This window comes from Mauremys reevesii, linkage group 1 (assembly GCF_016161935.1).
Source record: "Mauremys reevesii isolate NIE-2019 linkage group 1, ASM1616193v1, whole genome shotgun sequence".
Taxonomy (NCBI): Eukaryota; Metazoa; Chordata; order Testudines; family Geoemydidae; genus Mauremys; species Mauremys reevesii.
In genome coordinates this window covers 220,493,662-220,507,365 of record NC_052623.1, presented here as the reverse complement: position 1 = coordinate 220,507,365, position 13,704 = coordinate 220,493,662, and the positions used below count along the sequence as shown (strand labels likewise).

General features: G+C 46.0%; 1 protein-coding gene across 1 annotated transcript; it reads right to left on the bottom strand.

Moving 5' to 3' along the window:
• Positions 1-1,771: 1,771 nt before the first annotated feature.
• LOC120370586 (tyrosine-protein kinase STYK1-like) lies at positions 1,772-12,894 on the bottom strand. The gene is made up of 9 exons (XM_039485604.1): positions 12,861-12,894; positions 11,466-11,603; positions 9,976-10,242; positions 9,197-9,378; positions 8,528-8,611; positions 7,264-7,472; positions 6,928-6,968; positions 5,556-5,652; positions 1,772-2,925 (listed from the first exon to the last, which is right to left on the bottom strand). Exons 1-9 carry the CDS (start codon positions 12,892-12,894, stop codon positions 2,721-2,723), a joined length of 1,257 nt encoding a protein of 418 aa, XP_039341538.1. The 3' UTR covers positions 1,772-2,720.
• Positions 12,895-13,704: the final 810 nt, after the last annotated feature.

The window sequence follows — 13,704 nt, the reverse complement described above, 5'->3', positions numbered from 1 at the left end:
ATGTGGCAAATTAGTAGTGTAGACACAACTGACATCAGTGCAGTGAGGTTTGCTCTGGGACAGCTTCCCCTCAACTAGAGTAAGCTTCCCCAATACAAATCACACTGAACCAGTATAACTCACCAATGCAGCTATACTGGTGACTAAAACCCTAGTATAAACAAGGCCTGAAATTCACAGTAAAATGACATGCACTTGTACATGTCCTGAGCAAAGGGTGCCATATAAAGTATAATATCCAAAGCCTCTGTCACCACTAAATCTTGGCCTCAAATCCAGCAGCTCGTTGTTATTCACAGAGTATGTATGCTGTCACAACATTAAGTCAAAATAGCTATGTGATCATCAATTTATTAACACAGCATATAAGGCATTGCCACATTTGTCACAGAGTAGCCATGTCTACTGTTCACACAGCAGATGATATCACCACCATGTAATTTTCACAATACTCTACCATCACCTTTTATTCTTACCCTATCCATGTAATCTCCATATTGTTCTAATATTAGCTGTGTCATGACAGTAACCAGATATATTTTACAATGATAAAGTAACATCTCAAAAAACTAAAGAAATTACTCCAGGAGCTAGATTCTGAAAGGATAAATGTACAAGAAAATAAATTGCTCTGCATCACTTGGGCAGAATGAACGCTCATCAGATGCCTTCCCTGACAGTGTGATCTCAGTGAGGACTTCTCCCTGAGATGGTGGGATTGGAGCTTTTACCCTTGAGCAACCCTTTGATACCTCAGCCACCACTCACCAGGGGCGGCAGGTTTGTATAATTTTTGGTGGTGCCCAGAACGGGTCCCAAGTCCTCCCCATCCCACCCCAAGCCTCTGGGAGGGAGTTTGGGTGCGGGAGGGGGTTTGGGTGTCAGCTCTGGGAGGAAGTTTGGGTGTGGGAGGGGTGTGGGTTCTGGGATGAAGTTTGGGTGCTGGGTGCAGGCTCTGGGGTGCAGGAGGAGGTGCAGGGTGTGGGTGCTGGGAGAGAGTTTGGGTGCAGGAGGGGTGCAGGCTCTGGGAGGACGTTTCGATGCAGGAGGGAGTTTGGGATGCAGACTCTAGGAGGGAGTTTGGGTGCTGGGTGCGGCCTCTCGGCTGGGACAGGTGGTTGGGGTGCAGGAAGGGTGTGGGAGGGGGTTTGGGATGCTGGGTGTGGAAGGGGGTTTGGGTGCTGGGTGTGGGCTCTGGGAGGGGGGTTGGGTGCTGGGCAAAGGCTCTGGGCTGGGGCAGAGCGTTGGGGTGCAGGAGCAGGTGCGGGTCTGGGCCAGGGATTAGGAGTTTGGGATACAGCAGGAAGGCTGCCCTGGGGCTGGGGTGAGGGAGGAAGAGAGGCTGACTCCCCCCAGCCCTCTCCCCACTGGCAGCAGTGAGCTCCGGGGGTGGGAGCGCCTCTCCTGTTCCCCCCCGCCCCGGCATGACACTCACCGAAGCCCCCTGAGGCTGCTGCTCAGAAGGTCCAGCCAGGATAAGCCCCTCCCCCTTCAGAATCAACTCAGAGTTGCCTGCCGGGGTGAGGGAGCTGCCATGCGCCTCCTCCCTCCGCAGGCGCAGCAGCCGCCTTAGCCTGCCCCTGGTGCCGCTCCCTTGTAGCCGGCAGGGGCTGGCAAGGAAGTGCAACATGGAGCTGCAGGGGGAAGCCACCCACTGCCCAGGGCAAGCAGGGTCGCTCTGGGGGAGGCACGGGGGGCAGCAGGTGGGGCCAGGGGACACTCAAAGGAGGTGCACAGGGGTGGCAGGCAGGGCCAAGGGAGAGACCCGACCCCGAACATTGGTGGAGCTGGGCCCCCGAAGGCCCTGAATTTGCTGGAGCCCGGGCACCATGGGCCCATACAACTCGCTGCCCCTGCCACTCGCCACAAAACAAGACACATTCCTGCATCAAGTGGTACATCCTTCATTCCTGTATCAAGTGATACGTTAATATAGCTATCTCTGCTGCATTCCTTAACATTCAGGGTATTTCATTCTATCAGAATACACAGTGTCTACTATTTTGCAGTTGGTTATGGCATAAAGCACCTGAGAGGTCTATCCATGGGGTGGAATGTTGAAAAGCAATATTACCCTTCATTTGAATGGGCCCTCAGTTAATAAAGGAGTTAGAGATGGAAAATAATTATTTGGTATCATCTAATCCATCCATGGTGTCCACTTTTTGTAAATCCTTGTAGACAGCTTTCAGTCCCGTCCAAGTAGCTGCCATTGCTGCAGGTCGAAGTCTTCTCTTCATATGTATGACTGGAAAAAGCAGCAAAAGTGGGGGGTCATGGGTGACAAGACTTTTTACCACCCCACCCTTCTCCTTATGGTGGTACTGGAATGCTTCCTTGTCACAGACTTCATTCACTCAAAGCTGTACAACTTCATAACTGAACCTTGAGGCCACCTTCATAACCTCCTTGAGGTCACTCAGAATGATTGTTTCTGTTTGGTTGGTCCCCGTCAGTGCAGCCAGTCATAACATAGAGAAGCATTTGAGTGGTGCAGGGTATATTTGTCAATTTCAAGGTGGTGAGTTGGGAGTCCCTTCTGGATTCTAGTGTTTATTTCAGAACTTCCCACCCTCTTAACTACATTCTGCATTAAAAAAAATTAGAGAAACCCCTCCCAATGCACACTTCATTCTGAGTTCCAGAGGGGTCAGCCCCTTGTATCCCCAAAGAGGGGCAAAGTCAGAGATCCAGTCCTTCCCAGTACACAGAGGCATGCTTCAGAGCACAGTGTAGTCCCTGGCGAGACTCCCCAAATCAACGCCAGCCACATCAGCATATAGTTCAGGCACCACCAGCTCAGGCACCTGGAGCACCACTTGGTCATTGCTGCTCTTGGCTGCTGTTTGCAGGCGCTTGATCAGCTCTGCGGGTGGCGGCCGGTCTGTTGCACTCCACCGCCAACAGGACTTCATGATACCATACCTGTAAGACAGAGGAGTGGTGAGAAGCCAGGAATGAGGCACAAGGACAAATTTATGCTACAAAGTAATCCCCAACCCTCACTGAAAACTCTGGAGACCACACCTCGATGTCACCTACATACACAGCTAGCATAAGGGACCTTTGAAATCTGCACACATGCTAGTATTAGAATTCACCTATGAAAATGGAATGGGGGAGGAGGGGTCATGTTCGTTAAGTCATACCACTGCCTTCCTTATTGAGAGAGCTACCAGGACTCCTTGTTGAATATCCAGGAGCTCTTTTGTCCAGGACTGATGTCAACACAGGAGGTACTGTTCCACTAGGATAACTCATTCATTTAAGGGAGAATTCCTTTATTTCCAGGGGGAATGAACAAGTTATCATCAAGGACACTCCTGTACCATTTGGAAGACCTGATCACTGCTTTGACATTTCCTCTCATTTCTGAGAGTCAAGAAAACCAGGTTCAAATTGGGGTAGACCCAGATGGAACAACAGCACAGCAGGATCAGGGGGATCAAAGTGGCAAGAAGAAACTTCAAGAAAAGGAAAGAGACTTTTGGGCAGTCAAAGTTTCATACAGTGGAGTCGAAGAGATTAAAGAGGGTCTGTTAGAGCACATCTTGTTGATCCTCCCATATCACCCTAGCCAATAAATGATTGCTGCCTAGTCTATTCTCCAGGCTTTTTTTGAGTCTTAGTTTTAAGTGTCCCAAGTGACTGGCCTCCTCTATTTCCTTCCTTCCTAGTCTCATAGGGTGTGATTTTTAAAGGTATTTAGGCACCTAACTCCCATTTAAATCTATGGGAGTTAGGTACCTACATCTCTTTTTTTTAAATCTGTTCCATAGTCCCTTGCTGTTATTTAATGTTCCCTGATATCCAGCCTCAACTTTCCTTTTACTCACTTTCATCCAGTTTAGCCCTTGCAATACTCTCTTTTACCAATACCAAAGTAAATAACTTAGCTCCCTTATTATTTACATCCTACAAATATTCTTGTCCATTCTATCCCCCTCAGATATAAGAACATAAGATGGGCAAAACTAGGTCAGACCAATGGTCCATCTTCAATGGCCAATGCCAGATGCTTCAAATGGAGTGAACAGAACAAGGCAATTATCAAGTGATCCATCTCCTGTTGCTCAGTCCCAGCTTCTAGCAGTCAGATGTTTAGGGGTTGCATCTCTGACCATCTTGGCTAATACCCATTGATGGACCTATCCTCCATGAACTTACCTAATTATTTTTTTAACCCAGTCATACTTTTGGCCTTCACAACATCCCCTGGCAATGAGTTCTACAGTTTGACTGTGCATTGTGTGAAGAAGTAGTTCACTATGTTTGTTTTAAACCTGCTGCCTATTAATTTCCTTGGGTGACCCCTGGTTTTTGTGTTATGTGAAGGGGTAAATAACACTTCCTTATTCACTTTCTCCACACCATTCACAATTGTATAGACCTCTATCATATCCCCCACTTAGTCGTCTCTTTTCCAAGATGAACAGTCCCTGTCTTTTTAATCTCTTCTCATATGGAAGCTGTTCTATACCCCTAAGCATTTCGGTTGCCTTTCTTTGTACTCTTTCCAGTTCTAATATATCTTTTCTGAGAAGGGGCGACTAGAACTGCACACAAAATTGAAGGTGTGGCCATACCAAGTATTTATATAGTGGAATTATGATATTTTCTGTTTTATATATCCCTTTCCAAATAGTTCCTAATCTCTCTAGTCAAATCTTTCCTTCACTTCCTTTAATAATTTTCAGAATTCCTCACTAGTCTATCAACATCTTTCTGGTAGTGAAGTGTTCAGATATAGACTGAGACTGAAAAAAAGAAGAAAACCCTCAGTAAGTAGTAGCAAGGACAGTATGTGATCTTTGAGGGAAAGTGTAAATACTGTAAAACAGTGGTGTGCAAACTGGGGGGGGGGGAAACAGTGCCCCTCTGGGGAATGGGGTGCAAGACGTTCCCTGAGAGGAGCACAAAGAAACTGGGATCCCATGGGTCCCGCTGGACCTGCTGCCATAATAGCAGAAGCAGGGAACAGAATGGGTATTGCAAGATGGAATTAATAAAATAGTCCTCCCATGCCACAAACAACATGAATGCCCTGGCCAACAGACGCCACTCTCCAGCACCAAGCTCTAAAGACAGCACCATCGCCAGCAACAGCGCAGGAGTAAGGGATTACTTCAGATTACAAGCAGGGGCGGCTCTAGACACCAGCGCGCCAAGCAGGCGCTTGGGGCGGCCATTTCCCGGGGGGCGGCATTTGGCTCCGGTGGAGCTCCCGCCGGCATGCCTGCGGCAGGTCCACCGGAGCCCGGGATGAGCGGACCCGCCGCAGGCATGACTGCGCGGCTCGGTTGAGCTCGCAGGTCCGCTCGACCTGCCGCGGCATGGGCGGCGCAGCGCTCCGCGCTGCTTGGGGCAGCCCGATTTCTAGAGCCGCCCCTGATTACAAGTAATGGGGGAAGACAAATTCCATGAATGGTAAGAGGGGCATGACTGGAAAAATTTGCTAACTGCGGCTATAAGAGCTTCTCCATGCAGCTCTGAGCTGGGAGCAGAGTATGAGCCCCACCACTCAGATCAGGTTAGAAGAAGAGGAAGCCCCTTACATAGCTGGCTGGCAGGTGGAGGGCCTCTTCATGATCTTCCATCTCTGAAGGTGTTGTAGGATATCAGAAGGTGGCACCTCAGGAAATGGTGGAGCCCTGGAAGAAAAAAAATGAACAACAAAAGTTAAAACTATCAGGGGAAATGATTTCCAGGTTCCAGCTCCTACGTGAGGCCTCTACTCTTTCCTGGCACAAATAAACCAGTGAGGTTGTGATGCCAACTTTCCTTTCGTCTCAGAGAAATGCTGAGTGATGAGTCATAAAAGGTTAACACCGGTGGCTGGACAGTGTAGTGTCACAGAGCAAAAGTAACATCTGTCCATTTGTCCAGATTTTTCCAGGATGAATGATTCCTTTAACGTCGCTGTTCCAGATGAAATGGTTTGGATGCCCCAGTTTTTTGCAACTCAGAAGTGACAGCCCTAAACTACAGTGTGGAATTGTGCAGCATAAAGAGGACAGATAGAGTGTGGGGAAAGGAAGGTGAGGAATAAGGGTGACACACTGTGGCCACACACATGAATTGCAGTCTTTTAATCCCTTACATTCTTTATTCTTTTTTGGTCTTTCCTATCTCTCTCTTCTTCACGTTTGTCAGGCCAGAAAAAGAGAGGCACATTTTTAGACAGGCATAAGTTGCATCCTTATTTGGGGAATATGAAGATAACTGCTGGAGAAGCCCCTCTAAAAATGTGCTTAATGTCAGAAATGGAATCTGTAGGGATGAGATAGCACAGAGTTTAAAGAATGGGATATGGAACCTTTCATTTCTAGGGCAATGTTTGCAGACTAACTAGGGGGACTGGATGACTCAGGAATAGTGTGGAATAGGGTACAGAGCCTTTCTTTTTTACGTTATCTGACACTAGGTAAGTAAATGCAGAAAGATATTCTCATCTGAAGGCTGTTCTGTTGTCTCTGTAAAATAGGTTGTAGAGGTCTCAGTCCAGTTCCTAGCAAACTGCCAGTTCCTAGCAAAGAGAGGTGATCACATGATGTAAAAGACACCATGGCCATTTCCCACACACTCTTGATTCTGATTTTGCATGCAGCAGCAGAAGAATGTAGCCCATCTTTTTTCAGTAGCCATACTGCCAATGTAATTGAGGCCCTTAAGTCAAAATTTTCAACCTTGGGTGCCTAAGGTTAGGCACCTGAATCCATATTTATGCTCCTAAATAAGTGTCCTGATTTACTGAGGTAAATCCCATTGACAGGAAATCCAAAAGGAGTAGTGGATGATCTAAACCTTTTTAAAAAATCAAGCTGTTTATTTAAATGCCTAAATGTATGCATTCAGGTTTGAGACTCTTAGCCTTAGCTGTCCCTTGACACTCCCTCCTTTCCCTAGGATTTTATTTTTTCTCCTTACCTAATGTGATCATCTCATAGAGTAAGATTCCAAAGGACCATCTGCAAGAAAACACAATGTCATTTCACTGGCAGCTCTTATTCCCACCTTTAGCCTCAAAGCAATTGAAAAAAGCAAGGTAGCCATTTAAACATATGATAACAATGAGTGTGAGCTGGGGAAGTGAGCAAAGGGAGGAAGGGGTGAGCCGCCAGGTGGAGCTCCATGCTGGAAGCAAGGGTGAGCCCTACAATGGAGTTTTGATCTGGGGATCAGAACAAAGTGTTGTGTGAGGAACTGAAAGTGATAGATAAGGTTTGAAATCCAAATATAGTTTCACCCCAGAACAAACCATACATGTCTGACTTGATGCTGGGAGGTTTCATTAATAGCCGCTCTGGTGCCTGCCACTTGAGTGGCACAATCTGTCTGACACAGCTGGTGCCATAGGTGTGGGTTTCATAGGCCAGGCCCAGCCCACAGAGCTTGGCAGTGAAGTCAGACTGGATCAGGACATTTCTGGCTGCCACATCCCCATGGAACAGCTTCTTCTGCTGGAGAAACTCCTGGCAAGTTGGAAAAAGGGGAAGAGTCAGTCTTTTTTCTTTTTAACTGACTGAAAAAATCAATTAGTTTATGCCCTTTTCCCCCCACCAATGGTTCATGCACCACAGTGACCTGAGTCCCTGGCAGCCAAACATGTGGTGAGTGTACCTGGCACACCTACATAATACCACAAAGAGCTTTTACCAGAGGTATATTCTCATTGGTTAGACCAAGAAGTTCCAATACAATGCAAAGACCTATGATGCTTCCCTCAGCCCTTTGGCCTTTCATGCAAAATTCCTAAGGAAACTCACTTCAGCTACCACCACTGAAAGCAGCCACCTATAGTGAATATCCACCAGCAGGAGCAACACCTAATCCACCGGGCATTTGGGGTTTTTATAATAATATTCTGTTCAGCATTATTATTGTATTTTTCTAGCTGGGTTAAATATTTCTATTCCAGTATTTTCTAAAGGCCTCAACTAAGATCAGGCCCCATTGTGCAAGGCACTGTACAAACACATAGTAAGAGAAACTCCTGCCCCCAAAAAGCTTACAGTCTAAATAGAAAATTATTATTATCCCCATTTTACAGACAGGTGACTGAGACACACAGAGCTTAAGTGACTTGCCTAAATTTGTGACAAAGCTGGCCATTAAACATTGATGTTTTGAGTTTTTGTCCAGTGCCTTAACCACAATACCATCCTTCCTTTATTTTTATCTCTTCTGTTTCTTAAGCGCTTCCATTTTTAAACTACAGTTTTTCTAATTAAATGTCAGCTTGTGCTACTATGGCAGGTAAACAATACAGATTCTTGAATGGAATTAATTCCTGGCCTGTTTCAAGGATTAATAGAAACAGGCAGTAACAGTGTCTTATCAGATCTAGCAGGAACTAAAACCATTTTTTCTTCCTATTTAAATCTAGTAAACGTAATTTTTAGTGGATTCTAAATTTGAAAGAATAGCCTTCCCCAGGTTGGACTCCAATGTTAGAGTGGGTTTCCGTCTCTTTCTTTGTCTTTCCTATCATGATAAATGAATCAAGATGTAGCTACATCAGACTTACCAAGGCAGCTGCAACCTGCTGCCCGACTTTATATACCTGCCTCTCTGTGAGGTCATACGGGATACCATCCATGGTCATTACGTCCTAGAGAAAGAGAAGCAGAAAGCACATCAAACAAATGCCACAGTAGAGCAAAAGAGAGGGAATGCTGCTTCTCTCTCTTGAGATTCTGGTTTCAGCAAATGGCACCATCTAACCCTTCCATCCTCCTACAGGCATCACTCTCCTTACGCCCCCCATGGCAAATTGGCATTATTGGCCCTGCTTGAGATAATTATTCTTTATAAACATTTATAATGTTCAGGTATTGCATCAAACACAAACATGGAAGAGGTAAAAAGGTGAATGGTTAGACAATTGAAGGGTAGGTGATGCGTAGGAGGAGTGGATGGCTGGTAGGGTAGGTGAGTGATGTAGTGGGCATAGCTTGTGGGTAAGTGGCAAGGAAGGGGAAACGTGACATGAGGGGAATGACTAGGTGGAAATATACATACATAAAGCAAGAGTTGTATTGTGAATGGATGGATGATTAGAGAAGTCTATGGATGAATGGATTAAAAGAATTACACATGATAAAGATATCTTCTTAAATAGATGTATGTAAGAGACATGGACAGAGGTGGAGGATAGACATGATAACTGGTCTGGCATTCACTTCCTCAGACTCACCCTGCGGCAGGTCCACAAGAAGTTCAGGAGGTCCCCATGGGACACATCCTCCAGGATCATATAAAGGGGCAGCTGGACTACACAACATCCTATCAGTTCAACCATGTTATCATGATGACCAAGGGACTGATGGAACTTAATCCTTCCCAGGAAATCCTTCACCTCACTGGGTCCAGCAGTGTCTGAAAGTACCAGAGAAAAAGACAGTATCACCACAGGGAGGCAAAGAAGAGCAAAGATCCTATTCAATAGTCTCAACACAGAATCAAAGAATGATAGGACTGGATGGGACCTCAAGAGGTCATCTAGTCCAGTCCCCTGCACTCATGGCAGGACTAAGCATTATTTAGACCATGCAATACAACCTCCTTTAACATGCATATATACTGCTTGTGACTAAACCCTGCTAAGACCAAAGTTTAACCACGACTAGCTGACATGATGATGAACACTAGTTGTGCTTGTCTACAATGAATGCAAAATCATGGTCAGCATCTTGTCATCTCACATCTTTTCAGGCATGTTCAAATATGATCAAATTCTGTAGAGACGTTAAAGCCATAGAGAGAGATTGAGAGGTACACAGAGAGAGCGGAATCACTGGCGGGATGCAAACAGGAAAGCAGGGTAGCTCACAGCAGAGAAAGGGGCAGCCCCTGGTACAACTGCTAAGAAAGAAAACAGACTCAGAGCTAGAGAATGGGGAATTTCTAGTGGATTCACACTAGTGGGTAACAGAGAAGTGTATACAAATGGAGCACTCCTGCCACCTGTGTTACCCTGTAAGGCTTTCAGGATGACTGTCTTAGTCTTCCCAGGTTTCCCAGTCTCAAATTCCGCTCTGTAGATTCCCCCAAAACTGCCATTGTGTATCAGCTCCAAGGACCCTGGTATGAGTCTGTCTTGTGGTATTTCCAGCTCCTTCAGAGTCAAGGCTGCAGATCTTAGTAGACTCTCCACAGTTGTCTCACTCAGCTGGATATAGGTGTTCTCTGACTCACTGTGTTCCTTCTGGTTCTTGTCCTTTGCTGGCAATGGGGCAACAGCTGTTGCAAAGATGAAAGCCAAATGAGATATAATTGTTTGGGGGATGAATTTTTCCCTTTTACATTTTGCCACTGGCCATGAACTGTTCCCTTTGGCTCATGCTCTATTATGATTTTCGGAATCATGGATGGGGAAGTGTTATTTGGTCTCAGGTAGACCAGCCCATAAGGAGACAGAGGACTTTGCTTCCCCAGGACTCCCACACAACCCGGCTGAGAGGCAGGACAAACTGAGACCTGAAATCTATGGTATATGTAACTATGAAACCCTTGTTTTCTGGGTACTGCATCTTTACATGTCTAAGAACCCTGCCTGTATGTAGATACAGCAGCCATTTTGTTCTCAGAATTGCTGTAGATTGTTACAGAGAAGAGACACACAGTGTCCTTAGAGACTTTACTTTCATTCTTTCTTAATTCCCTTAATATGTACCAATTAATAAGTACCATTTCATTTTAGACTGGAAGTACTTGTTCTGCTCTTTGTGCATGGATACAAAACAAGCTCAAATCTGGGTTTCTTGATTTAGCCACTTTGCAATGCACCCCAACTCTGTAGTGTTGCCAGCCACAACTGAGTGGACTCCTGGGAATTGGCCACTATAACTGGGAATCAAATCTGTGATACCCACACAGCATATGCCAGCCAATCCAGCCTCATAGTGCTCCTAGCCATAGGACACCATGACTAGAAACTGAACCTGGATCCACTGCAGTGCAGAGTATTAACCTCCAGATGGCACTGTGGCCAGCCTACACTGGCCCTGAAGGAAGTGAGAGACTGCAGCTTGAAACCATGTCCCCTGCATGACAGGTCTCAAGTGATTTTACCATTATGCCATCTAGGGTGACCAAATGTCCTGATTTTATAGGGACAGTACTGATTTTTGGGTCTTTTTCTTATAGAGGCTCCTATTACCCCCCATTCTCTGTCCTGATTTTTCACATTTGCTGTCTGGTCACCCTAATGCCATCTAACTCTACTCAGAGCAGGGTGAGATGACACAATGGTCTAAGTACCTGAGTCTTCTCTATGCCACAACCTCCACCATTGCTACCACTGGCGGAGCTGTACCAGTGGTGAACTAGAGGTCCCAATTTTCCTAATTTAGACAAGGCCATTGAGTGCCAAGTTCATGCTCTTCAGTTCTCCTAGTCTCTGACAGCCCTGGGGGTGGGAATGAGAGACTTGCCATTGAACCCAGCTCTCCCCCCTTTGTTACCTTGGCTTCTGGGCAGTTGCTGTTGCTTCGACCTCCAGCTTCGATAGCGGAGCCAAAGGATCACACCTAACAGGATGACAAAGACACCCACTAGAAGGACAGGGAGGATGATCACTTCAGTCTGGTACTCCCGCACAACTGTCAATGGAAAGAGAAAACGGGGAACAAGGAGTAGTCGTTATTGCACTGTTATTGCTCAGTGAAATCACAGTGTGTACAACACTCCCACACTGAACAGAGTCTGTACAACACCATAACAATAGTCCATTCTAGTAATTTTCAACATGAAGGAGCTATCTATCCATTCTGTGCTCATTGCATTAATATCTAAGCACCTTATCAACTGCTAGCCTGATTTCCAGAGGGCTGACTATTTAAGACTCCCACTGTAGTCAAAGGGAATTCTTCACCTCTGTATATCAGGCCACTTCTTTAGGTGCCTTGTGGTGGATGGGATCTCCTGGAACAGGGCTGCCCAGAGGGGGTGGCAAGTGGGGCAATTTGCCCCAGGCCCCCATGAGAATATAGTATTCTACAGTATTGCAACTTTTTTTTATGGAAGGGACCCCTGAAATTGCTTTGCCCCAGGTCCCCTGAATCCTCTGGGCAGCCCTGTCCTGGAGTCCCCCCACCCAGACCACAGTTTGGGTTGCTTCCTTCTTCTGGCACTCACAGATTCCTACCCCTGCTTGGGGTATACAAGAGTCTCTCTAAAAAAATAACAACACACACATCTTACCCCGTCTCCAGGGGCAGGAAAGACCAAAATAAAAAAAAAAGAGAGAAATACAAGGCGTTCAATCTCATGGGCAAACCTTGGTCCCAGTTTATCTATAGGCATTTTATTGTCATGATCAGGAGTAGAGTCCTTCCCTAGACCCTCCCTCCAGCTTTTTGGTAAACATTCACTCTGTATCTGGTTCAGGCAATCCCAGGATCAATGACTCCTCCCTCTTCACTAATCTATCCCTGTAATCAGCTGTCTCTGAGGCATAATAATCTTCCCCAGTTACCAATCCTTGGACTGGGGTTCACTTCTTAAGCTTCCCCCCTCCAGGCACAGCAAGTCTTGCAGATGTGTGGACGAACCCAGAAGAGTTTATTATCTTCTTCCTCAATAGGGTGAGTGCATGCCCCCCGCCCCCACTGCCACATACTTGTATATGAAGACTGAAAGTATTAGCCAGTACATTTAGGGATCATTCACCAATGAAATACAGCTGGCTCTGGGGTGGAGCCTGGCAGCCATTCTATGTCAACAATGCTGCACAACCGTGTAATTGAAGTGAAATGAATAACTTCTCCCATTAAAACACTGGGGTGGGGGATATTAGGGCGGAAGGGTAAATTAACTGGTTTGGAATTTGGCCAGAATGCTGTGGTTAACATCCTTACTCTCTTGGGTCACAATACTCTGGGATGCTGCCATTCTCATATAAAGTGATAAGTACCTTCAACTCCCAATGAAATTAATAAGGGCTGATGGAGCTTGGCACCTACCAATATCGGTCCCTTGAAAAGTACCATGGGATCTTTAAAGACCACATGTGGTCAAGACCTCATCTATATGTCTCAACCAAAAGGTGATTTCCCCTAACCTCCTGCAGGGGCATTGATTTCAGTAGTGATTCAGAAGGAAGAGACTCTTCTAATGAGTCACAAACAGCATTTCTTGCAGCATCTGAGTTTCCCTTGATGGTCTGCCTATCTCAGGTATTTCTAAGGTATCCATCACCATTTTTTCTAGGCACTGTTCTAGCTAACTCTCCCATCAAATGCTGTCCAAGCCTAACCCTGCTTAAACCAGAACAGATAAGGCTGCCAAGCCTGCAGCTGCAGGGCATCCCAGTGAGAATGCTTCTATGTTGTTTATTGCTTATATTCTAGTGCTACTAGGGTCAGTGCAACACTGATGTGGGCTGACTCAGAGCTCTGTGATGATAATAATTTGACCCCCAAGTGGAATTAGTATACCTCCCTTTGAACCCTGGTGTTACATTGCTCCTCCTGTTTAACAAGAAATCTTCATCCATCATTCCCCTATCCTTTCCACCCAGCCATATACACCACTTCTGGAAACATATTCTTTGTTCTCCACCCTGAGTGACAAAGCCAATACACTCAGATGGAAAGGCAAAACAGATGGGGGCAGGTGTGAAGAAGAGATCATGCATTGGGACTTACTGCAGGGGAGGCCCAATCAAATCACTTTCTGGAGGTGAGGGTGGCTCACAGTTGA

What these genes read in the sequence shown, in the direction of transcription:
- LOC120370586 (XM_039485604.1), bottom strand. Translation starts at nt 12,894, where the DNA reads ATGGCAGCATCCCAGAGTATTGTGACCCAAGAGA. An exon ending in AGCAGGTTGCAGCTGCCTTG is followed by an intron (nt 7,473 to 8,527) that starts GTAAGTCTGATG and finishes CCAACTTGCCAG; the next exon opens with GAGTTTCTCCAGCAGAAGAA. An exon ending in CTATGAGATGATCACATTAG is followed by an intron (nt 5,653 to 6,927) that starts GTAAGGAGAAAA and finishes TTTTTTCTTCCA; the next exon opens with GGGCTCCACCATTTCCTGAG.